This window comes from Balaenoptera ricei, chromosome 8 (assembly GCF_028023285.1).
Source record: "Balaenoptera ricei isolate mBalRic1 chromosome 8, mBalRic1.hap2, whole genome shotgun sequence".
Lineage (NCBI taxonomy): Eukaryota > Metazoa > Chordata > Mammalia > Artiodactyla > Balaenopteridae > Balaenoptera > Balaenoptera ricei.
This window is the reverse complement of record NC_082646.1, coordinates 15359730-15386887: the sequence shown is the minus strand read 5'-3', so window position 1 is coordinate 15386887 and position 27158 is coordinate 15359730. Positions and strand designations below refer to the sequence as shown.

Below are 27158 nucleotides of genomic sequence, written 5' to 3'. Positions count from 1 at the left end.
CTAGGTGCTAAGGTCAGAGAGGTAGCTGGAAACCAGATAACATAGAGGTTTACAGACTATGCATTTATTCCAAACAGATGAGAAAGTCAATAGAAGTAGAAAGCGGAGTGGGAAGATTCCACTTTCATTTTAAAAGAATCACTCTCCCTGCAATAGAGGCATCAGGGCAAGCTCAGGGAGCCTGGTTAAAGGCTATTGCCGTAACCCTAGCAAGAGATACCTATGACTTCGGTCAGATTGGTATTGGTGGAGGTGGTGGTAAATGACCAGGGTCAGCATATATTCTGATGGTAGAGTCACCCAGGTTTACTGATGGATCTGGCCCGAGGTATGAAAGCAAAAGAGAAATTAAGTATGACTCTATAGAAGTTTCTGGTGTGAGCAACTGGATGCACAGAGTTGCCACTATTGAGACAGGAGAGACTGGTGAAAAGAAAAAGTTGGTGAATGCAAATCAAGAGTTCAGTCTACATATGTTAAGACTGTGACATCCATTAGACATCCAAGGGGAGATGTCAAGTAAACAGCTGGGTATATAAACCTAGAGTTCAGAGGACAGGTCAGACTGGAGAGTTAAAATTTGGAAGCCATGGGACTTCCCTGGTGGTCCAGTGGGTGAGAATCCGTACTCCCAGTGCAGGGGGCCTGGGTTTGATCCCTGGTTGGGGAACTAGACCCCGCATGCATGCCGCAATTAAGAGTTAGCATGTTGCAACTAAGAAGTCCGCATGATGCAACTAAAAAAAAAGATCCCACATGCCACAACTAAAGATCCCGTGTGCCACAACTAAGACCTGGCACAGACTAAACAAACAAACAAACAAATAAATAAAATATTTTTTAAAATAAATAAATAAAATTTGGAGGTCAGCAGTTTCATGGGCCATAAAAATCAATTAGGGAGTAGATGTGCATAGAAGAAAAGAGGTCCAAGGACTGCACCAAGCAGCACTCCAAAGTTTAGATGTCAGGAAGACGAGGAGGATCTGGCAAAAGAACCACCAGAAGAAAAAGGGATCAGTCAAGGGACTATTGTCTAAATTACTCAGTCTAGTGCCAGTAAATGACACAGAAATACAAAAGAAAAAAACTTAACTGCAAATAGTGCTATAGTAGAGGTATGCTCAAAGGAAGAAGGAAGGGCTTCCCTGGTGGCGCAGTGGTTGAGAATCCGCCTGCCAATGCAGGGGACACGGGTTCGAGCCGTGGTGTGGGAAGATCCCACATGCTGCGGAGCAACTAGGCCCGTGAGCCACAACTACTGAGCCTGCGCGTCTGGAGCCTGTGCTCCACAACAAGAGAGGCCGCAACAGTGAGAGGCCCGCACACCGCAATGAAGAGTGGCCCCCGCTCGCCGCAACTAGAGAAAGCCCTCGCACAGAAACGAAGACCCAACACAGCCAAAAATAAATAAATAAATTTAAAAAAAAAAAAGGAAGAAGGAAAAAGGCAATAACTCTCAAGCACAATCAGGGCAGAGTTCACAGAAAGCATAACATTTGAGAAGGGTCATGAACGTTGAGTAGCAATTAATAAAGCAAAGAAGGATAGCTGGGCTTTTGTATCTTGTGTTCTGACACATCCTACAGATAATCAGCCTTGCAACCAATTCCTCTGAGGACAATCCCTTTATAGACCTTGTGAAGAAAAAAAGGACAGTATTCTACAAGAGATTAGGAAGTAATGTAAACTCATCTGAGTCCCCACTAGCTTCAGACTACCATGGGACATGCTAGGGTACCTGGTAAACCCCTTTCTGCCTCTCTTGCCTTCACATTTATCAAAGACAGTGAAACCCATTTCACAGTTCACTGCTCCACCCAGAGTCTGCCAGTCACTTAGGCAATATGCATAGCCTTGAGGATAATCTATTTGACAATTTAACTTCATGATTACTTGAACCTTCTTTATCTCCAGTGACCTATAACTCCACCAAAGTTCAGCAACTTTCCTATGGCCACATTTTGAACTTGTCTCTGCTTGACACTTTTCTACCTTTGAAATTCTGAACTTCGATAGCATACTCCCCTCTCTCTTAATATAAACTTCTATATCAGCAATGTTGAATAGAAATAAAATGTGAGCCATTTATATAACTTAAGGTTTTCTAGTAGTCACATTAAAAAAAATTACTCATTTTGAAATTAATTTTAAGAATTTATTTTAACTCAATACATCAAAAATATAATCACATTAAGAATATAATCACTGCAACATGTAAACAGCATAAATATTAGCAATGAGACATTACCTTCTTTTTTTCATACTAAGTCTTCAAACTCCAGTGTGTATTTTACATTTACAGCATATCACATTTCAGACACTAAATTGTCTATAGTCAAGGTGAAACGTAATTTTACCAAAATAAGAGTTGGGTTTTATGGAAAAATGTTTTACACTGTGTGTAGTAAAGAACTGGCCTTGCTCGAAGTGAAGGTCTGGCCTTACTCCTTGGCTTCCAGGTGGTCATCTCTGGGCCTTTGGAATGTTGTGCCTGATGGGAGTGTCTTTGTCTGGTCATACCAGATAGTCTAACAATATGATTTAGCATGGGACTGGCCATACCCACATAGTCTTAGGATGGAGGCTGGCCACACTAGAAGACCAACAATGTGACTTAGGGTGGCAGCTTTGGGTCATGTAGTATCAGTTGGCCTGGAGACAGAAATCAACCATGTGGGCATTCAATCAATCAATCATTCATGCCTATATAAAATAAAAACTCTGAACACAGAGGCTCAGGTGAGCTTCCCTATGGGCAATACTCTGTGCATACTGTCACACATCAACACCAGGAGAGTAAGACATTCCATGGGGAGTGGAAAACAAAGGCTCCATGTCTGGTACTTCTCATGGACTCTGCGCTTCTTCCCTTAGGTGATCTTAATCTGTATCCTTTCCTTGTAATAAACTGTAACTGTGAGTATAATAGGTTTCAGTGAATTCTGTGAGTACTTTTAGCAAATTATCAAAGGTGAGGGTGGTATTGGGAAATTCCTGAACTTGCAGTTGGTGCCAGGAATGAGGGTGCTGTTGGGAGCTGTGTTCAACTTTGTAGTTGGCTAACTCTCTCAGTTGTCCTAAAACTGCTTCAGTTTTTAAACGTAAATGTAAATTCAATTCAAAATTCAGTTCCTCAGTTGCGCTATCTACATTTCAAATGCACACAGTGGCTACAATATTGGGTGCACTTTCAGACTTTTATCTCTTTGATCCTCTTATGCCCAACACACTTGCTTTTCAACTGCATCTAGATCTCTAGCTTTTAAAATTCCTCCTATTTAAGATCATTCATCCTGGTCTCATTTGCCCTATATCCCTTTCAGCCTAAGCCCAATGACCCACACATTAATTACTTTATTGTTAGTGGCCTGAATTTCTTTGCCAACTGTCTCTCATCTTCTACTGCACATGACTTTATGTCATGTTAATTATATCTCAGTTTTTTTAAAGTTTTTTAAAGAATAAAAATGTTTAGAATATTGCCTGGTACATAATGCTGCTATGGACAAGTTGTACAATCTTTACACTGACTAAGCACTTTACACTCACATAATCCTCACACCAACCCTTTGAGATAAGTGGTGTCTTCATCATCATCCTTATTACTACTATTATTATTATTATCTTCCTTTTAAAAGAGGAGAACACTGAGGCAGTGAGATTAAAAAGTTTGCCCACAATTACAAAGGCAGTAAGTGGAGGAATTAGGATTTGAATCACAGCAGTCTGACTCTATCCATATTCTTAACCACTAACAATGTTGCTTTAACTATATCCACAATCCATTTCTCCATCCCCAGGGCCACTACTCATCAGACAATTCTCAGCCCTCATCTGTCTTACTGCAGTAACCTCCTAAGTGCTCTCCCAGACTCATTCCCCTCAAATGTATCTTTATATTGCCAACAAAATACCCTTTCTTAAACAAGTCGGACTGTGTTCTGGCCCTTGCTTAAAGCCCTCCCATTGCTCACGATCATCTCATAGTGGAAGAAACTTTTAGTGGCCACAGACTTATTTACTTAAATGAACTCTTATGTGGAAATCCAATAGGCATATTGGGTATAAAAGCAGAGATGCTCCTGTTGAATATGAGCGAAAAGTGGGGGTTGGTTGAATGCATTCGTGAGGAAAGCATGACTCTTTAGCCCTGCCTCACACATCTTCCTCCTCAGAGATGGCATCCTAGACATTTCCAAAGAACCCTTAGAACTTGTGGAATAATCTGAAAACCAGCCTATCACTTAACCCTCTAAGAAACTAGTTCTAGTCCTGTGAATACACAAAGTTGTTTCATGCTTTAGAGTCTTTACATATGTTATCCCTCTGGAAAGGTCATTTCTACTCAGCAAACTTCTCATACTTGAAAACTCTGTTCAACCTTTACTTCCTCCATCAAGACTTCTCTAACCTACTCCTTATTCCAACAGCTGCAAATAGAGCTCCCCATCTTTATCACAGGCCTGTTGATGATGTCCTTTGTACAATATAGTACTCAAAACTGAAGATAATATTCCAGACATGGTGTGACTGCCACTAAAGTTAAGACTGCTACAACTCTTTCAGCAAATCCGAAACTGAGTTTGGAATTAGCAGCCAACTACTATCCAAAGCAGTTTTGCGTCTTAATTAGCCAATGACACTGGGATAAAGTTCCTAGCTAATAACATTTACACCTAGAGCAGAAACTTCCAAGAATCATTACTCATCACTTCAAATAACCTAGCAAAACTCTGTACCAAACCAACTGTCTCTGTTCTTCACTCCTATATCTCAGCTGCCAAGAACTGCTAACAAACAACCCATAAAACAAGCCACAACAAAGTTAAGATCAACAACTGCCAGCCCGTCCACACTGCCTATCAGTCCTTCGACTTGCCTCCTGTCATCTACCTCCTTCATTTCCTTTAGTTGCTATTCCAAGATCTCACATCTCAGCATACAGATGGTTTTCTTACTTCTCAGAAATTAGTTATTAGGTACTCAGATTCTAAACCTTAATCCCCCAGACATCAGTCTCACACAAATACTTCAGCAAATTTACCAGCCTTCAACTCTATCTCTACCCACTTCTTCTCTTCTCACACAAAACGAATCCCTCACCGATGCACTAAAACGTATCCCCTTGTATCTCCTTGAGGAATGCTCCACTAAATTTCACTCTCTCCCTTCCACCTACATTTCCTCTGGTTCCACTCTTCTTTCCCCTCAACATAAACTATAGGTTTAAGTCAAATATATAAAAAAAGAAAATACACATGCAAACAATGCCCCAGAATTTACCAACTCTCTCATTCCTTCCCATTATAGCCAACTTCCTCAAGAGTTATTTATACCACTGGCCTTCAAAGTAGGGTGCTGATTTTTATCTCAGTAGTCGCTCTAGGGATTATAATATGCATCTTAATTTATCACAATCTACTTCAAATTAATGCTGACTTGATTCAGGTAAAATATAGCAACATTATTCCAATATAACTCCATTTCCTCAACCTTCCTTTAGATACTTTACATCAATCTCCGATAGAAATCCAGAAATAGAGTGTTATGGTTACTTTGTTAAGTCATTTTATGTCTTTTAAAGAAATTAAGAGAATAAAAGGGGGAAAAGTATATTTGTATACTCTTTTATTTCCTATACATTCATCTCTTCTGATTTTCTTCATTTCCTCCTATGGACATGAGTTACCATTTCGTGTCACTTCCTTTCAGCCTGAGCATTTCCTTTAGAACGGCTTATATAGCAAGCAGGTCTGCCTATATAAGAAACTCTCTCAGTCTTTAGTTATTTGGGAATGACTTTATTTTGCCTTCCTTTTAAAGGATAGTTTTACTAGATACAAAATTTATGGTTCACAGCTGCTTTTTTTTTTTTTTAATTTCAGCATTTTAAACATGTCAATCCACTGCTTCCATTTTTTTCTGATGAGAACCCAGCTATAAATCATATTGTTGTTACCCTGTATGTGGTGAGTCATTTTTCTCTCGCTGCTTCAAGATTCTCTTTTTCTTTTCGCAAATTGACAATGATGTGTGTAGATGCAGATCTCTTTGTAATTATCCTACTTGAGATTCAACGAGCTTCTTGATACCGTAAATCGATGTTTTATAATACATTTTAGAAGTCCTTGGCCATTATTTCTTCAAGTATTTTTTTCTGTCCCTTTCTCTCTCCTCTTTCCTTCTGGAATTCCCATTATAAATATGTTGGTATACTTGACCTCGTTCCATAGGTCTGTAAGGCTTTGATTATTTTTCTTCAATGGTCTTCTCTCTGTTCTTCAGATAGGATTATTTCTATTGATAGAAATAATCTTCAGGTTTATTGGTGTTTTTTGGGTTTTTTTCCTGCCACCTCAAATCTGCTCTTGAACTCATTTAGTGAATTTTTCATCTCAGTTATTGTGCTTTTCAACTCTGGAATTTCCATTTTGTTCTTTTTTATAGTTTCTATTTCCTTATTGAGATTCCTTATTTGTTAAGTCATTGTTATCATATTTTCTGTTTGTTATTTAGACATGATTTCTTTTGTTTGAACAAATTTATAATAATTGCCAGAAGTTTTTGCTAAAAACAACATCTAGACTCACTGAGAGAAAGTTTCTATTGACTACTTTTCCTCCTGATTTTGGATCACATGTTCCCGGGTTTTTGTTTTTCTTCCAGTTTTATCGAGATATAATTGACATACAGCACTGTATAAGTTTAAGGTGTACAGTATAATGATTTGACTTACATACATCATGAAATGATGACCACAATAATTTTAATGAACATCCATCATCTCCTATAGATATAAAATAAAAGAAATAGAAAAAATCTTTTTTCTTGTGATGAGAACTCTTAGGATTTACTCTCTGAACAGCTTTCATATACACCATACAGCTATGTCCATTATATTTATCATGTTGTACATTACACCTCTGCTACTTACCTATACCTGGAAGTTTGTACTTTTTTACTGCCTTCAGTCAATTCCCACTCCCCTCAAAGTGCTTTTTATAAAGCTGGGTATTATAGATAATATATTTAACTAATTGTGGATTATTATTTTTCTCCCCTGAGGACTGCTGTTGGTGCTGCTCTTCTTTGTTTTGTTTTGTTGTTAGTAACCCTCTTAGAAATAATTTGAGCATCTGTTGCTCTGTGGTATGTAGCCATTGATATCTCTGCTAATTTTTAAAAAAATTCTTCTTTTTATTTTTATTTTTTAGCATGGCTTCCTTGAGGTCATCCCTATGTCTACATCATTTAGTAGTCAAGCCAGCAGACCTTTCACCTTCTGTGGACAAATCTATTGGTGGATTCAGGAGTCCACTCAAAGTTCAGAAAGTTTCAAAGTCAGCCTCAGCTTTAAACTTTGCTGGGCTGTCTCAGAACTTCCTAATAGAGGCCACTCCCCCAGTAAGCCAGAGATGAATGGAGAACTTATCTTACCCTGCTGTGGTTCTCTAATTAACAAGGTCTCCCTACTAGATTTCTGGCTTGTCGGCCATTCTGCTGCTCACCTCTAGCAAGACCACAACCTCTAGCTAGCAAGGCTTTGAGCCTTCTACATTCATTTCCTACCAAAATTACTATTTTTACTGATGACAACACAACTGGGCATGGGTTTTTTTTGTCTTTCATTGCAAATCAAGTCAGCTGCCTCTGGCAACAAAGATGCTAGTTTTAAGGCCAGCCCAGCCTTGGATTACATTACGTTTCCCCCTGGGGAAGAGGTGCAGGATGTAGGGGCTCAGGCAAGAAAGCCAAAGACTCCCACTGTTCCTACTACAAGTTCAAAAGATTTTCATGAATTAAGCTTCTCAATTTGATGTTTGCTACTGGTTCATTTTCAGAGCCCTAAATGGGTGTTTCTAACAATTTTGTCTAGTTTTATATTTGTTCTTTGGAGAGAAGATACTCTTAACTCTGTTACCATCACTTTTTTTAAAAAATATTTATTTTATTATTTATTTGGTTGTGCCGGGCCTTAGCTGCAGCAGGCGGGCTCCATGGTTGCAGCTTGCTGGCTCCTTAGTTGCGGCACGTGTGCTTAGTTGCGGCACGTGTGCTCCTTAGTTGCAGCCGACAGGTTCCTTTGTTGCGGCTCACCGGCTCCTTAGTTGCGACAGGCAGGCTCCTTAGTTGTGGCATGCAAACTCTTAGTTGTGGCATGCAAACTCTTAGTTGTGGCATGTATGTGGGATCTAGTTCCCTGACCAGGGATGGAACCCAGGCCCCCTGCATTGGGAGCGTGGAGTCTTAACCACTGCACCACCAGGGAAGTCCCACCATCACTTTTATTTATCTTATTTTCAATTGCTACATCTGTACATACTTTAGAATTCATTTATTATATTATATAACATTTATGCACTCATACCTCACCCCATTACATTCTGATTTCTATTCTTATTACACTAGTGAAACAGCTCTCTTTAAGAATACTGAGAACATCTTTGTCTCAAAGCCAGAAGTTACGTTGCATTCCTTACCATATTTGACTTTTCTACAGCATTTAATACTGCTCCTTTTTGAAATTCCTATTTTCCTTGGTTTTTATAACACCACAGTCTTATTTCATCGACAGTGGCTTTTCATATTTTATGGCCTCATTTTCAACTTAAATTCTGATGGTAAGAAGAGTTTCATCCTTAAACCTATTCTTTCATCCTTAAACATACTGATGACCAACTACCATCTATCTGCTGATGGAAACAATATCCCTAGGCTCTATCTTATCCCTGATTTCCAGATTTCTATTTCCAATTACTTGATGGACAACTTTCACCTAACTGGTGCCTCAAACTAAATATGTCTAAAAACAACACACTTCATCTGATCTTTTTTTTTTTTAATTTATTTTATTTATTTATTTTTGGCTGTGTTGGGTCTTCGTTACGGTGCACGGGCTTCTCACTGCAGTGGCTTCACTTTTTGCGGAGCACGGGCTCTAGGCGCGTGGGCTTCAGTAGTTGTGGCACACAAACTCAGTAGTTGTGCCTCGCGGGCTCTAGAGCACAGGCTCAGTAGTTGTGGTGCACGGGCTTAGTTGCTCTGCGGCATGTGGGATCTTCCCGGACTAGGGCCCGAACCCGTGTCCCCTGCATTGGCAGGTGGATTCCTAGCCCCTGGGCCACCAGGGAAGTCCCGTCTGATCTGTTTTTAACCCTGGTATTCTTTATCTCAATAAATGACACTACTACTGTCAAAAACAGGATGAGAAATCTAAAAATCATCTTACTACCCTCTTACGCATTTTCTCCTTTACCTAGCACCGTACTTCCCAATAGTTTAGTAACCTTTGATATGCTTAATTAATCTAAAATTTCAGGAATACTGCCTACTTCTTTTACATCAACAATGATAAATTAAAAAGCCTTGACGAGAAAAGGTGAAGTTGTTATTATATAAGTAGAGGAAATGCTACTAATTTATACATACTAGCTCTGCAAACAAGCTATTGCCTATGCCTAAATCTCACAGTAATAATACCCATCTAGGAAAATCTGTCTCACCCTCTTTTTAAATGGGGACTTATAACAAGAGGGTAAAAAAGACTTCATGTTAAGATTGTTTTGCTGCTATGTCTATGACCTATTTTCAAAACAGAAATTTGGTTTATAGTTATAATCAAAGATCCTCCCAGAAACACTTTATTGAAGTCATTCTATATATGGAAGAACAGATTCTTCAGTCTGGTGAATGGGAAAGAACAGATACTCTGGAGTCAGGTAATCCTCAGCTCTGTTACTGATTAGTTATAGGACTCTGGCAAATTATTTAGTGTTCTTGAACTCCAGTTTCTTTGTCTGTAAGGTGATGGCAAAAATATCTATGTTACAAGATTCTTGTGAAGTTAAAATGAAAAAGATGAAGTCACTACCTTACTTCAATACGTCATCATTCTTAAGTATTACTGTACAGTCTCCTAACTAGTCTTGGAATGTTCCATCCCAATTCTTCCTTATAGGGCAATGACTCAAGATAAAATTCAATTCTTTTACATGGCTGGTTCATTCATTCATTCACTTACTCTTTCAGTAGTTACTGATCATTTCCCTCAGTAATATTTGAGTCCAACAGTATGAACTGCAGAGCAAGAGGAGCCATGGAGCTAAATGGTGAGCAGAAATAGACATGGCCCCTAAACTTGTGGAGTTTGGTGCCTGGTGGGAGAGAGAATCCACTACGTAATTACAGAAATAAATGTAAAACCAGAACTGATATCAGTACTGCCAAGAAAGGATACAGTACAACGAGAGGGTGTGACAGGGGATTTGGCCAAGTCAGAGAAGTCTTACAAAGCTCTTGACCATGCAGCCTTTCCTATCACACCAGCCTCATTTGCGGCCATCTTCTCATACATAGCCTACATTAAAACCATACTAAACAACTTAATGAATATGAAATACGCCACATTCTCTCTCCTCTTGAAATCTTTTGAACATGCTACAGCATTTCTGAAATACCTTGCTCCCCCAGTTAATTCCAGAAAGTATCCAAAGATACAGTTCTTACACTACTTCTTTAAAGCCTTCACCACCCATGACGTTAATATTAATCACCTGATCATGTTGGGGTATGCCAATTCCTCTACCTGATAACTGATAACGTTTGTAAATCATTAATATTTTATGGGGAGATATTCTGAGATGATGCCAAAATCCTGTCCCCATCTGTATTAGTTCCCTTAGGGTGCTGAAACAAATTACCACGAAATAGGTAGCTTAAAACAACTGTAGTTTATTCACTCACAGTTTTGGAAGCAAGAAATCCAAAATCAAGTTATCAGCAGGGACTCACTCTACCTGGAGGTTCTAGGGAAGAATCTTTTCTACACCTCTTCTAGCTTCTGGTCACTGTCAGTTTTCCTTGACTTGTGGCTGCATCACTCCAATCTGCTTTCTCTTTTTCAAGATTGTTTTGGATATTCTGGGTCCTTTGTAATTCTACATAAATTTGGAATCAGGATATCAATTTCTACAAAAATGTCAGCTTAGATTCTGATGGGGACTGCGTTGAATCTGTACATCAATTTGAACAGCACTGTCATCTTAACAATGTTAACTTTTACAATCAATGAACATGGGATGTTTTTCCAATCATTTAGATTGTCTTAAATATCTTTCAACATTGCTTTATACTTTTTTGTACTTTTCAGAGTATAAGATTTGCACTTCTTTTGTTAAATGTATTCGTAAGAATGTTATTCTTATTAATGCTATTGTAAACTGAACTGTCTTACTTCTTTCATTCTCAGATTGTTCACTGTAAGGATATGGGAATACAATTGAACATATTACTCCTGCATCCTGCAACCTTGCTAAACTCTTATATAGTCCTTACAGTTTTTTAGTGGATTTGTTCGGATTTTCCATATACAAGACCACGTTATCTGTGAATAAACTGTCTTACTTTTTCCCTTTACAACCTAGTGCCTTTTATATCTCTTTCTTGCCTAATTGCTGTGGCTAGAACCTCTAGTACGATGTTTAAATGGAAGTGGAGAGAGATGAAATCTTTGTCTTCTTCCTGATCTGTGGGGGAAAACATCTAGTCATTCACCATTAAGTGTGATGCTAGTTGTGAGTTTTCAGACATCCTTTATCAGATTAAAGAAGTTCCCTTCTATTTCTAGTTTGTTGAATATTTTTGTCATGAAAGAGTGTTGGATTCTGCCAAGCACTGTTTCTTCATATGTTGAGATGATCATGTTATCGTTTTTTTTTTAATAAATTTATTTATTTTATTTATTTTGTTTTTAGCTGTGTTGGGTCTTCATTGCTGCGCGTGGGCTTCCTTTAGTAGCAGCGAGCTGGAGCTACTCTTCATTGCGGTGTGCGGGCTTCTCACTGTGGTGGCTTCTCTTGTTGTGGAGCACGGGCTCTAGGCACGGGCTTCAGTAGTTGTGGCACACGGGCTCAGTAATTGTGACTCACGGGCTCTAGAGCGCAGGCTCAGTAGTTACAGTGCACGGGCTTAGTTGCTCTGCAGCATGTGGGATCTTCCCGGACCAGGGCTCGAACCTGTGTCCCCTGCATTGGCAGGCGGATTCTTAACCACTGTGCCACCAGGGAAGCCCATCTTTTTTAATTTTAAATGTATTGGACTATATATAGTTGATTTACAATGCTGTGTTAGTTTCATGTGTAAAGCAAAGTGATTCAGTTATACATATACATATATTCATTCTTTTTTAGATTCTTTTCTCATATAGATTATCACAGAATACTGAGTGGAGGTCCCTGTGCTATACGGTTGGTCCTTATTAGTTATCTATCTTATATGTAGTATTGTGTGTATGTTCATCCCAAGCTCCTAATTTATCCCTCCCCCCACGTTTCCCCTTGGGTAACCATAAGTTTGTTTTTGATATCTCTAAGTCTGTTTCTGTTTTGTAAATAAGTTCATTTGTATCATTTTTTAAAAATTAGATGCCACATATGAGTGATATCATATGATATTGGTCTTTCTCTGTCTGAGTTACTTCATTTAGTATGATAATTTCTACGTCACCCTTCTTGCTGCAAATGGCATTATTTCATTCTTTTTATGGCTGAGTAATATTCCACAGTAAATATGTACCGCATCTTCTTTATCCATTCCTCTGTCGATGGACATTTAGGTTGCTTCCATGTCTTGGCTATTGTAAACAGTGCTGCAATAAACACTAGGGTGCATGTATCCTTTCAGATTACAGTTTTCTCTGGATATATGCCCAGGAGTGGGACTGCTGGGTCATATAGTAGTTCTATTTTTAGATTTTTAAGGAACCTCCATACTGTTCTCCATGGTGGTTGTACCAATTTGTACCAATTTACATTCCCACCAGCAGTGTAGGAGGGTTCCTCTTTCTCCACACCCCCTCCAGCATTTATTGTTTGTAGACTTTTTGATGGCCATTCTGACCAGTGCGAGGTGATACCTCATTGTAGTTTTAATTTGCATTTCTCTGATAATTAGTGATGTTGAGCATCTTTTCATGTGCTTTTTGGCCATCTGTAAGTCTTTGGAGAAACATCTTTTCAGGTCTTCTGCCCATTTTTTGATTGGGTTGTTTGTTTTTTTGACATAGAGCTGCATGAGCTGTTTGTATATTTTGGAGATTAATCCACTGTCAGTTCCTTCGTTTGCAAACATTTTCTCACATTCTGTAGGTTGTCTTTTTGTTTGTTAATGGTTTCCTTTGCTGTGCAGAAGCTAAGTTTAACTAGGTCCCATTTGTTTATTTTTGTTTTTTTATTTTCATTACTCTAGGAAGTGGATCAAAAAAGATACTGCTGTGATTCATGTCAAAGAGTGTTCTGCCTATGTTTTCCCCTAAGAGTTTCATAGTGTCTGACCTTATATTTAGGTCTTTGTTCCATTTTGAGCTTATTTTTGTGTATGGTGTTAGAGAATGTTCTAATTTCATCCTTTTACATGTAGCTGTCCAGTTTTCCCAGGCCCACTTCTTTTCTCCATTGTACATGCTTGCCTTTGTCATAGATTAATTGACCATAGGTGCGTGGGAGATGATATGTTATCTTGTATTTTCTTTTATTGATATGATGTATTACATTCATGAATTTTGATATGGTGAACCAACCTTGCATTTCTTGCACGTGGATAAATTCCACTTGATCACAGTGTATAATTCTTTTTATATGTTGCTGGATTTCATTTGTAAGTATTTTGTTGAATATTTTTGCATCCATAGTCATAAGAGATACTGGTCTGTAGTGTTTTTTTCTTTTTCTTGTGAAATCTTTGTCTGGTATTGGTATCAAGTATATATCAAGTGTACATATATATATATATATATATATATATGTATATATGTGTATATATATATATATATATGTATGTATCAAGTACTCCCTCTTCTACTTTTAGAAGAGTTTGTGAACATTTGCTGTTAACTCTTTTCTAAATATTTGGTAGAGTTCAGCAATGATGCCCTCCAGACTTGGACTTTCTTTATGGGTGGTCTTTTGATTCTTGCTTCTATCTCTTCACTTGATATAGGTCTATTCAGATTGTCTATTTCTTCTTGAGTCAGTTTCAGTAGTTTGTGTCTTTCTAGGAATTTTTCCATTTTATCTAGGTTAAACAATTTGTTGGTGTACAATTGTTCAAGTATTCCTTTATAATAGTTGTTATTAATTTAGGGTCAGTAGTAATATCTCTTCTTTCACTTCTGATTCTAGTGTTTGAGTGTTTCTTTTTTTCTTGGCCAATCTAACTAAAGATTTGTCAATTTTGTCGATCATTTCAAAGAACTAGCTTTTGGTTTCATTGATTGCCTCTATTTTTTTCTATTTTCTATTTCATTAAATTCTGCTATAATTATTATTCCCTTCCTTCAGCTTGATCTTAGGTTTGGTTTGCTCTTACTCTTCCACTGTCGTAAGGGAGAAGACTAGGTAACTGATCTTTCTTATTATAGGCATTCTACAGTTATAAACTTCCCTCTAAGCACTCCTTTAGTTGTATCCCATAGGTTTTGATATGTTGTCTTTATTTTCATCCATCTCAAAGTACTTTCTGAATTTGCCTTTGACTTCTTCTTTGACCCATTGCTTACTTTAAAATACACTGTTTAATTTTTACATATTTGTGAGTTCCCCAAAGTTTTCCTGTTATTCATTTCTAATTTCACTCCACTGTGGTTGTAAAACATTTTGTATTACTGCTAAAATTGAATAAGTTTAAATTTTATGCAGGTTTGTTTTATGGCCTAGTATATGGTCTATCCTTGAGAATGTCCTGTGTTTACTTGATAAGCATGTATATAGTATTGTTGTTAGGTGGAGTGTTCTATAGATGTCTGTTAGGTATAGTTGGCTTACAGTATTGGTCTAGTCTTATTTTTCCTGTTGATCTTCTGTCTACTTTTTCTATCCATTATTGCAAGTAGAGTATTGAAGCTTCCAACTATTGTCATTGTCTATTTCTCCCTTCATTTCTGTCAGTTTTTGTTTTACGCATTTTAGTGCTCTTTTATTAGATACACGTTTATAACTGTTATAGTTTCCTAATGTATTACCTTCTTATCATTATAGAATGTCCCTCTTTATCTCTAGTAGTAGAAATAAAGCTTTTGTGTTTTAAAGTCTATTTTGTCTGATGTCAACATAGCCATTTGAGCTTTCTTGTCATTGCTGTTTGCATGATATATAATTTTCCATCCTTTTACTTTCAGTCTATTTGTATCTTTGAATTTAAAGTATGTTTCTTGTAGACAGCATACACTGGATCATGTGTTTTTATTCAGTCTAACAATCATTGCCTTTGCATTAAATTATCCCACCCATTTACACTTAATATAAGTACTGATAATAGTTGGATTTATACCTGCTGTTTTACTTATTGTTTTCCATACATTTTATGTCTTTTTTTGTTGTTCTATACCGCCATTACTGCTTTCTTCTGCATTAAGTGAATATTTTTTAATGAAGCATTTCAACTTCTTTAATGATTTTTTACATTATAATTGTCTGAGGGTTTTTTTAAAAGTGACTGCTCTAGTGTTTAGCATGTATATTTTATCTTATCCAAATGAGCTTCTGATTTATACCAGGTGATTATATAGAAGGGTTTCTGCTTTATAGCATCATTCCTTTTACCCCCTTTTTTAGTGTTTTTGCAATAAAATTACATCAATTAATGTTACAAATCCAACAATACATTGCTGTAATTATTTCTGTGCCATGTGTAATGACTTTCTTAGCATAATGCAGTTTTTCTCACACACATATCCTTTGTACTGTTATTGACAAATATATTACACATATATTACATTATAGCCTTAACAATGTATTTTATATTCAATTTATTTTTAAACAGGTTAAAAGAAAAAAGGAGAAAGTATGCATCTCTTATGCCTTTTATAATTACATAATGACATTTATTGGTGTCCTTTGTTTATTGTGTGAACTCAAGTTACCATCTGAGGTCACCTGCTTTTACCTTGAAGAACTTCTTTTAGTATTTCTTGTAAGGTGTATCTGTCAGAAACAAATTCCCTCAGTATTTTTTTTTCTTTATTTTTTGGCTGCGTTGGGCTTTCATTGCTGGGAGTGGGCTTTCTTTAGTTGCAGCGAGCGGGGTCTACTCTTCATTGCGCTGCTTGGGCTTCTCATTGTGGTGGCTTCTCTTGTTGCGGAGCAAGGGCTCTAGGCACGTGGGCTTCAGTAGTTGCACCACGTGGGCTCAGTAGTTGTGGCTCGTGGGCTCTAGAGCGCAGGCTCAGTAGTTGTGGCGCATGGGCTTAGTTGCTCTGCGGCATGTGGGATCTTCCCAGACCAGGGCTCAAACCCGTGTTCCCTGCACTGGCAGGCAGATTCTTAACCACTGAGCCACCAGTGAAGTCCCTCCCTCAGTTTCTGATTATCTGAGAAAGTCTATTTCACCTCCGTTTTTGAAATATACGTTTACTGGTATAGGATTTTGATTAATAGTTCTTTTTTCTTCCTTTCAGGGCTTTAAAAATGTTATCCTATTGCCTTCTGGCCGCCGTTGTTTCTGCTGAAAAGTCTGCTATCTAAACCTACAGAACTCCCTTTAAGTGACGTATCATTTTTCTCTTGATGCTTTCAATATTTTGTCTTTGACTTTCACTGTTCTTACTATGATGTATCTGTTTGTGGATCTCTTTGTGTTTAATCCTGATTGGATTTTATTGAGCTTCCTGGATATGTAAGTTATTGTTTTTCAATAAATTTGTGAAGTTTACAGTCATTATTTCCTTGCATATTTTTTCTGCTCCTTTCTCTCTTCTTCTGGTATGCCCATTAAAAATATGTTGGAGCATTTGATTGTATCCCACATTTCTCTGAGGCTCTATTCATTGTTCTTAATTCGTTTTTCTCTCTGTTCTTCAACTTGCATAAAATGCCTATCTACAAATTCATTTCTTGTTCTGCAGTTGAAATCAGTTAAGCCTCTCTGATGAATTTTTTAATTTTAGTTATTTTACTTTTCAATTCCATAATTTCTTTTGATTCCTTTTTTAAAAAATTTCCATCTCTTTAATGATATTCTCTATTTGATGTGACCCTGTATCATATTTTCTTTTACGACTTTAATTGTGAGTTCCTTTATGTCTGTGAACATGTCCATAATGGCTACTTTAAAGTCTTTTTTTGATAAATGTGGCCTCTCTGACAGGCAGTTTCAGTGGCCTGCTTTTTTTTCAGTGTATGGGTCATACTTTCCTGTTTCTTTATATGCTTCATAGTTTGCTGTTGTTGGAAACCAGACATTTTAGATAACATGTTGTACCACGTCTAGGTACTGGTACACCTCTAGCCCTCTGGAGCATGTTCTTGTTATTTGCTTGTTTATTTGTTTAGTGACTGGCTGGATTGTTTTAGTGAAGTTTATTCCCCCATACACAGTGATCAGCTTCTAATGTTGTTCCTCAGAGGAGGCACAGCCTTGGTATATCCACCATTACCCTCAGATCACTGGATCACCATGGTTTGGGCAGGGCTCTCTTCCTGTCTTTTCTTAACCAAGCCCAGCTGTTAAAATCCAAAAACTGTGGCTGATTGCTCTATCTTTCTTTTTTTAAATATTTATTTATTTATTTATTTATTTATTTGGCTGCGTCGGGTCTTAGTTGAGGCACGGGGCTTCTCTCTAGTTGTGGCCGTGGGCTCTAGAGTGCGCGGGCTTAGCTGCCCCACGGCATGTGGGAGCTTAGTTCCCCAACCAGGGATCAAACCTGCATCCCCTGCATTGGAAGGCGGCTTCTTAACCACTGGACACCAGGGAAGTCCCTGGTTGTTCTATTATTTTCAACAATGCCCTGGAGCATAAACTGGTCTATAAACAATCCAATCAAATTCTGGTTCCTTTGAAGGAACAGTTTCTGAGATCAGTGTTTGATTTTTCTTCTGACCTTAGGAAGGCTCTTGTGATGTTTTACTCCCTGGTTCTTACCTGCAAACTAGCTGGCCTATACTTTAGCCTGCTCAAATCTCCTCTGAAATGCCTGTAACCACAACCTCCACAGTTCTTGTGAGTGCCTTCAGGCTTGAACTTCTTCATTCTCCATTGCAAATGAAGTCAGTTCCCTTGGGAAGAAATTAGGAGCTATATGTGTTATGGTCTGTTTCTTCCTCTGGGCAAATCTCTGAGCCAGGACTCTGAAGCTAGGCGTGGGGACAATGGAAAAGTTTTCCTTGAGTAACACTCCCTCTCTAGGAGCTGAGCTCAGTGCAGAGAAAGGGGACACAATCTCAATTCTCCCAGCTTGACTCTCTTGGGATGACCCACCAACTTATAACCCAAGGCAAGAGTGATCTGGGTCCCAGTATTCTCAGCATGCCACACCCAAACTCCACAAGTCAGGGCTGGGTGGAAGAAGGAGTCCCCACTGTTCAACTGCTCTCACCCAGGACTTAGGAACAGCAATAGGTAGCTGGGGCAGGATAAGAAATGCTGCTGTCCAGTTCCACTGGGAAGAAAGCCGTTAGTCTAGGCGAAAGGAGGGGACCAGAGGGTAGGCCTGTGTTCTTGGCTACAGTAATTTTGAGTGTAATCTCCACCTTGCTGAGCTGGCTAGGGGGAAGAAGGACGCAGTACTGGCTTAAAAACCACAGACACTCTTATTTCTTACTAAATTTTCATAGATATTCTTGAATAAATGTTTCTTTAGTTGCTGTTCACCCTTAGAACCATTTCCAGAGACTTTAAATATCTGGATTTTAGGGTTTTTTTAAATCACTTTCACCAGTTTCACTGGGGAGCAGGACAGCAGAGCTCCTCATGCTATCCTGCCAGAAGTTGATCACCCATTTGTCATTTAACATGGAGGTGAAGGAAGCAAAGTGCTGGGGCTGTATATGTGCTATCTCATTTTATCTTCACAACTGTAAGGCAGATATTACAGATCTGACTTTTATAGACCATGAAACTGAGTCCCAAAATCCAAGTAAAAAAGCAAATAGTGGCAACGATCTGATTCAAAACCAGGTATAACTGCCTCCAAAGCTCATGTTCTTGATTAAGCCCGTCCCTTCATCTCTGATACAGATACTTTTAAAAACAAGACCTCATGAGACAGTTATATCCCTGTGCAGGCACAATGATTTCTTTAGGTGATACATCAATTTCTTCCTCCTCCAGATCTTTTATAATAATACCATGAAAAAAAAAAAATAATACCATGAGAAGTACTATTCTGTTTCCTCATGCCTTGAGCTACATTCCCACAAAGCATCCATCTTTTATCTTTTCTGTACTTTTGAAATCTGTTTTCCTAAAGAGCAAAGCAGGTATGATGTGCACCGTGTTTGGTTCTTTGATTATTATGAACGTGAAGATGACAAGGTCTCTTTGCTCCCAAGATTACCATTATGCATAAGCACAGATACAAAGCCAAGCAAAAATGTCATTAAGAAGTGATACCTCCTTTAAAAAAGACTCGCACTTATTTTGAAGATTCTTAGATACAAAATTGTCAGATTTATGGGGAAAGTTTAACATACCAAAATATTCATAGTCACAACACACAGTCACTAATAAGAAGATTCCACTTTAAAAGTGATATCATGCTTTTTAATATATTTTAAATAAGTAAGTGCCAATATTTTGAAAATTAAAAAAATTCTTACCATCCAGATTTAAACTAAAACAAAATCTAAAAAAATAAAGAAGCTAGATAAACCTAAAATATATAAGAAGAAACCTTTCTCTATATTCACATGCCAAAAAAGAAATAAAATTTAAAAATAAAAAGACATGTCACTCTATATTTGAAAGTTTAGTCATTATCTCTATTTGGCTCCATTTATCACTGTTACCACAAAAAAAAAAAAAAAAAAAAATGGGGGGGCCAGTTTTTACCACGTCAAAAAGTCATATTTCCTGGTAACAAATTCTCTTGCTTAATTCTGCTGCTGTGCTAACCTAAGTGTTAGAGGAAAAAAAGTATAGCTACCGAAGACAAAACATGCTAAATTACAAGAATCATTAAGGGAACTGTGAACACATGGTAAGGAATAGAGTTACATGTTATATTTAAATAAATGTTAAAGAATGCATTAGGGTGAGACCGTTTGCTCCGAGTGGCTATTTCACACACAACAGAGGCCCACCACACTTGTAAGCATTCTGTCACACTTGGTCACCCCAGTTAGAATCTGGCAATAGGAAAGACCCTCAAAAGTTCAGAGAAATTTTTGTTTTTGAAGATCTTTAATCTCAACCATCAACACCTTACTGAAATAAACAAAACACCTTTGCTATGGAAACAAAGATGGTGAAGACTTAAAGAGATGAATCAAAAATAATTAAAATTACTTTGTTGATAGAAAATGACAGCACTGAAGGACAGCATCAAGTGACAGCTGCTCAAGTGACAAAGGCATCGAACAGCTATTTTAAGTTTGCCATGGTGTGCTCAATAGCTGTTTAAAGAATGCAATAAATGTACTTACCAAATATTTCCCCTCCACTAGCATATTCTGTCACCAGATAAATCATCCGTTCTGTCTCCATAACCTGGTGCAAAGGCAGGAAAGTGACAGTGATACAAATGACAGGCTGATATCATAGGAAGAGAAACTAATGAATCTTCTTTTGTCATTTGAAGTATTAATAACCAATACTGCCTAAAGGAGACTTAAAACATTAGAGGATTGGGAGGGTGACAGACATAAACATTATTAAGAAGAAAGGGGGAAAAACAGGTATTCCTCCAAGTTCTTAAACGTAGGAAATATTTACTACTTGAGAGAGTCCTTTTTTTCGTCCCAGGAGGCCTCTGCAATCTTTTAAACTCCACAAAACTGAGAAGTAAAGAAGCTGCCAAGAACCAAAAAGTTCACATTCGACAGTGATCACTTGAAGCTCAAAAATGTTCCCCGTAAAACGCAACCAAAACAAAACTTAGGGGGAATAACAGCAATCACTTAAGAACTGCACAAATATCACATATGGCTGTGCTTTTTTAAAATGGAAATGACAACTTTCCTGTCCACCATCCTTTTATTCAAAACTGGGAACAATAATATAAATATTCAACACTTCAATAATACAAACGACTTACTTGTATTTTTATCTTAGTCTCTATTTTGCCACTGTTTAAAAAATTAGTTGTAGTGTGTTGTCAGTTCCTTCTTCCTTTTTACCTTTTTCATTAAATATTTATTAAAGTAATATATGAGTATATATGTTCATTATAAACATTTTAAATACCCAGTATATAAACAAAAGACCAAAGGTTTTCCTCTTTCCAACCCCCTCCATTTTATTCCCCAGTGGAAACACTGTTAATAGCTTATTCTATAACATTTTAGAGCAGTGCTGTCCGATAGAAACACTGTGAGTCTCATATATAATTTTAACTTTTCTAGTAGCCACATTAAAAAAGTAAAAAGAAAAAGGTGAAGTTAATTCTAATAATATATTTTATTATCATTAATATTATTTCAAAAATTTTTAATTGTAAACAGCTCCAATTTTTATATTTACATTAATATTAAATGAAAGTAAAAATCCAGTTCCTCATTCACTCTAGCCACATGTTAATACACAATAACCACATGTGGCTAGTGGCTATCATAGTAGGCAATACAGTTTTACACTTTCACTATGCTTCAAGGTTAATTATGTTATCAAATCATTCCCTAGTCACTTTATTTTTGACATCTCTATACGTTAATACCATAACAGTATCATACGTTACCTTAAAATAATAGACCTATTTCTTCTTTTCAATAGTTTCATAGTACTCCATTGTATGTATGCACATTCTTTTAATTTTTCAATCTAATAACTGTGTCATTTTTTTCACTTTAATTTAAAAACTCTCTATAGACTGGTGATACTAGCCCACTGTTACATGTATTGCTTCCAAGTTCTTTATATGTTGACTTATATAACAAAAAGTAAGTACCCTAAATATACGCAGTTGTTTAGGAAAAAAAAAGAAAAGAAAAAAAAATTGTCATAATGTATATCTCCTTTGTACCAGGCCTTTTATTGACTGTAAATTTTTTACATTTTTTAAATTTTATTGAAGTATAGTTGATTTACAGTGTTGTTTTTAATTTCAGATTAAAAAAAAAAAAACTTTTCAGGAGTTCAAAAACTTTCCTATATAGTTATCTATATTTGGCTCACTCTATAAACCCGAAGAGACTAAAGCTTTAACAAATGACCTGAAAACTGCCTTGACAATTCAACAGCCGTTCTTCACCTTGGCAGTTCAGAATCTCCCATTAACAATATTAGCTGCCCGAGAGCAAAATTAAAGCTTAAAAAAGGGCAATGTTCAAAGCCAGGGCTGAAAGTATATAAACCTAATAGGCTAAAGAAATCTTGGGTAAGAAAGGTAAATTTGCAGATTTCAGTTACAAGGTTAGTACCTGTAAGTTAACCTCTTGAGAAAGATCAGTCTAATAAGCTCTACAACTATTTAAAGATGATTTATTTTAAAAAGTGAGGTCAAGAAGTTTACTCAATCTGTCAGGATAGGAAGGAAGCAGAGGTTAGACACCTCTGAGTGTGCAGATACAGGTCTTCAGGCAACCCCAGGAACCGTTCATGGGTTTCCTTCTGGGGTACAATGGAGGTGTGGTTCAACGTAATTTAGTGTGATGAATTTCAACAAGCCTGCTCCGGCTGATCTAATTCATTTCATTATGTGAGCAGCTGATGCCAGAGACGAGCCCTAACACTGTAGCCTGACCGTATACACTAATATCAAGACATGCTTTCTTTCCCATGAAAGTAACAGACTATGAAAGCTTCCCCTTTGGGCCTTGGGCAATGTACTCTTCACACTCTTACACATGATCCCGGATCTGGGCCAGTAACCATTTACTGCAGACTAACAGCAGCAAATGAATTGAGGGGGTGGCCACATCCTGCAGAACCAGGTGATGGCTGATCTGGTAGAAAGCAGTGAGCAGGGCTGGCCCTATGTACAGGCAGAGCTCATGGCTGCCAACACGCTGCAATTTGAGAAGCACCTCAAAGCTCCACCTCTCCCAAAATACCTCCTCTACCAGCCTGCTAAGGCAAGGTCCTCCTCTCCTATCTGGCTTAAAATTCCAGCCATTAGATTTACTGCTTTTGCAGTAAGGCCAGGGAATCACTTTTGATGACGGCATGAAATATGCATGCTCCTTGGGAAGGTAAGAAAACTAGAACAGAAATCTCTTCCATTACACAGAATCAATCTCTTGGTTATCAAAGTAATCAAATGCTATCTTAGAAAACTAAGTCTAGGACTCTGTTAGAATAGAAAGGAGGTAGGCTCTGACTCATACAAGAAGCCATACTTAAAATATCCTTTGCCATCATAATTCATAACATGATCATAGAAATTAGTATTTAAATAATATTGTAAAAATTAATATTATTTTCACCCCTCAAAATTCTGTTCCTTTTGGGTTTCCCATTCTGCTTTAAGATTCTGACCTAAATAAGTAAGTTCTCATCATCTTCTAAATAATCTTTTTGTGTAACTCTAAGAATGGCATCCAAGTTTTAAAGAACAAATTATAAAGGCCTACTTAGGTAAGTTAAACCTTACCAGTAAATACCCAAGGGAAACAGAAGTACTGAGTTGGGGGATAATAGGGTAGGATAAATAGTAGGATGAATATACGAACATAGAAACAAAAAAAAGTTGCAGATGTTCACCCACCCACCTTCTCTTCAAAAGTAACCACAGACACAAGTGACCATTCTGGGTTCTTTGTTGCCATACGCTACACCACTAGTGATCCTACCTGGTAAAGCCTGATAATATGGGGGTGGCAAAGCATCTTCATAATTTGAACTTCTCGGAAAATCTTCTTCAAGTTTTCTTCATCCAGCTGGGTCTTATCTATGATCTTGATAGCAACCTGACAACACAGAAAGAAAATTTACTCTGATGCATTATTGAAAGGAGTTTACTAAGGAAAATTAAATCCACTTTAAAACGTATTCCACAAAATACAAACTGCCAGTATTTTGTTTACAGAATGCCAATGAAGAAAATAAATTTACTCTTTTTAAAAAGACAGAAAATGGACTTCCCTGGTGGCGCAGTGGTTAAGAATCTGCCTGCCAATGCAGGGGACACGGGTTCGAGCTCTGGTCCAGGAAGATCCCACATGCCATGGAGCAACTAAGCCCATGCGCCGCAACTACTGAGCCTGTGCTCTAGAGCCCGCGAGCCACAACTACTGAGCCCACATGCCACAACTACTGAAGCCCGCAAGCTTAGAGCCCGTGCTCTGCAACAAGAGAAGTCACCGCAATGAGAAGCCCACGCACCACAATGAAGAGTAGCCCCCGCTCGCCGCAACTAGAGAAAGCCTGCACACAGCAACAAAGACCCAATGAAGAAAGAAAGAAAGACAGGAAGGAAGGAAGGAAGGGAGGGAGGGAGGGAGGAAGACAGGAAATGGATTCCTAGCAAGTTGGTCTCAAAGGAACAGACTCCTAAAGCTAATGGGTCTTCTGCCATTTCTTAAACTGCTGCTACAGTAAAACCCCAGGACAAAATACTTCATTACTCTGCAGATGCAGTTACATTTTAGGCAAATCATACTGGGTGCAGAGAATGGTATGTAGGGCCTCTTATTAAGACAAGAAGCTTATATCATAAGTAAGTGATGACTTAGTAAGGGCTGACCAGAAATTCCACAGGTGCATCCCACACCTCACCAGGTCCTTCTGTAACTCAATAATAGTAGTAGTAGTGGTGATGGTGGTAGTGGTACCAGCAGCAGTTACTATATACTGAACACTAACTGTATGCCAGGCATAATCCTTAGTGCTTTGCAAGTACTAACTCATTTAAACCTTACAACACTCCATATTATTATCAACTTTATTTTACAAATATGGAAACTGAGACACAAAGAGATTAAGTAATTACCCAAGATTAAGTAATTCATAGCTAGTATGTGGTAGAGCCAAGATTGAAGTCCGGGTATCTAGGCTTTGGAGTCAAATTCTTAATGATAACCCTACAAAAATCTGGAGATCTTTCTGTGCTGTATATACACTGCTTCAGCATAAAACAGCTTTCTACTTTGCTCATAATTCTTAAGATACTCAGCAGCACACATATTTAAAAACAGAATGAACGATGAAAGACTTTTTAAAATTACTAAATCTAAACTTCTTCATTATTCTCAGTGAAATACTCAAAATATTGGGTTGCCCCCGAATATCTCTATATCTCAGTTTCAACTACTCAATGAGCATGTAATCAATGAATATTAGTTGGATGAAGGACCAGGACTAGGCAAATTCTAGCCCCTTTCAATTCTTAAAATTCTATGATTCTATACACTGGGGGAAGAAAATTAAATTTATACTAATTGAGAAAAAAAGGAAAAAGAAAAAACAGGGAAGCAAAAATGTCAATACTAAAAAGTTTAGCCCAAGGATATAAAGACAGTATGGAACTATACATGGTAGGTGATTCAAATGTATGAATGACCAACATAACAATAACTTTGTTTGGAGCTGTTTCAGATGTAGAATGAGGACTAATGGGAGAAAGGCACAGGCCAACAAATTCCAGCTCAATTCAGAGTTAAGCCCTGCCTAATGATGGAATGTGATAAAATGAGGTGGGTGTAGCTTGAGCTTCAGAGATTAACCAGACACAGCCTTCACTTCAATGAGCTCACAATCTAGTAGAGGAAAGACATATGTGAAACAGCCAACTATACAACATTGGAAATACAATCAATAAAGCTATGTACACAGTATAAGCAGAAAAGAGGATGAAGTATGACCTTCACTTGGGGGGAGAATAAGTAGACACAGGGAAAGACTTCACAAAGAAGAGAGAACTTGAGAAGAGACAGAATTGAGATAGACAGAAAAGAAGGAAGAGAATTTTATAAGGAACAACAGCAGAATCATTAACAAGTCCTACCAGCTGCTTGATCTTCTAATAAGTCTTGAACCATATGACCCGCGACCACTAGCATTTCTACTCCTCATCACTGTGTCAGATCACACACAGTGTGCTGTCTAATATAGTAGGCACCAGCCACATGTGACTACTGAGCACTTGAAATGTGCACTTAAAATATACACCAGATTTCAAAGACTTAATATTAAAAAGGGAATATAAGGGGCTTCCCTGGTGGCACAGTGGTTGAAAATCTGCCTGCCAATGCAGAGGACACGGGTTCGAGCCCTGGGCTGGGAAGATCCCACATGCCGCGGAGCGACTAGGCCCGTGTGCCACAATTACTGAGCCTGCGCATCTGGAGCCTGTGCTCCGCAACAAAAGAGGCCGCGATAGTGAGAGGCCCGCGCACCGCGATGAAGAGTGGCCCCCACTTGCCGCAACTAGAGAAAGCCCTCGCACAGAAACGAAGACCCAACACAGCCATAAATAAATAAATAAACAAACAAACAAATAAATAAAATTACAAAAAAAAAAAAAGGGAATATAAGGGCTTCCCTGGTGGCGCAGTGGTTGAGAATCTGCCTGCTAATGCAGGGGACACGGGTTCGAGCCCTGGTCTGGGAAGATCCCACAGGCCGCGGAGCAGCTAGGCCCATGAGCCACAAATTACTGAGCCTGCGCTTCTGGAGCCTGTGCTCTGCAACAAGAGAGGCCGCGATAGTGAGAGGCCTGCGCACCGCGATGAAGAGTGGCCCCCGCTTGCCACAACTAGAGAAAGCCCTCGCACAGAAATGAAGACCCAACACAGCCATAAATAAATAAATAAATAAATAAATAAATAAATAAAAATTTTTTTTAAAAAAAGGCTTCCAAGTTATTGCTATAAAAAAAAAAAGGGAATATAAGCTATCTCACTGATAATTTGTACATTGATTACATGTAGAAATAACATTCTGGATATACTAGGTAAATAAAATATATTATTAAAACTAATTTCAATGAAAAGGCAACCCTATGGAATGGGAAAAATATTTACAAATCACATATCTGATAAGGGGTTACTATCCAAAATATAGAAGGAATTCATACAACTCAGTTTAAAAAAAAAACCCAATTCAAAAATGGGCAAAGGACCTAAACAGACATTTTTCCAAGGAGGACATACAAATGGCCAACAGGTACATGAAATGGTACTCAACATCAGTAGTCACCAGGGAAATGCAAATCAAAACCACAATGAGATACCACCTCCTGCCTGTTAGGATGTCTACTATCAAAAACACAAAAGATAAACGCTGGC

General features: G+C 37.8%; 1 protein-coding gene across 5 annotated transcripts in view; it reads right to left on the bottom strand.

Annotated features, from left to right (window-relative positions):
- The window catches only part of SIK3 (SIK family kinase 3), a 247800-nt gene that overhangs the window by 87734 nt on the left and 132908 nt on the right, over positions 1–27158 (bottom strand). For all 5 annotated transcript variants that reach the window (XM_059930341.1, XM_059930343.1, XM_059930342.1 and 2 more), the window contains exons 2-3: positions 23724–23840; positions 20421–20484 (exon numbers count right to left, since the gene is read on the bottom strand). In XM_059930341.1, the coding sequence (XP_059786324.1) occupies positions 20421–20484; positions 23724–23840 (181 nt within the window). The remainder of the gene's footprint in view (positions 1–20420; positions 20485–23723; positions 23841–27158) is intronic.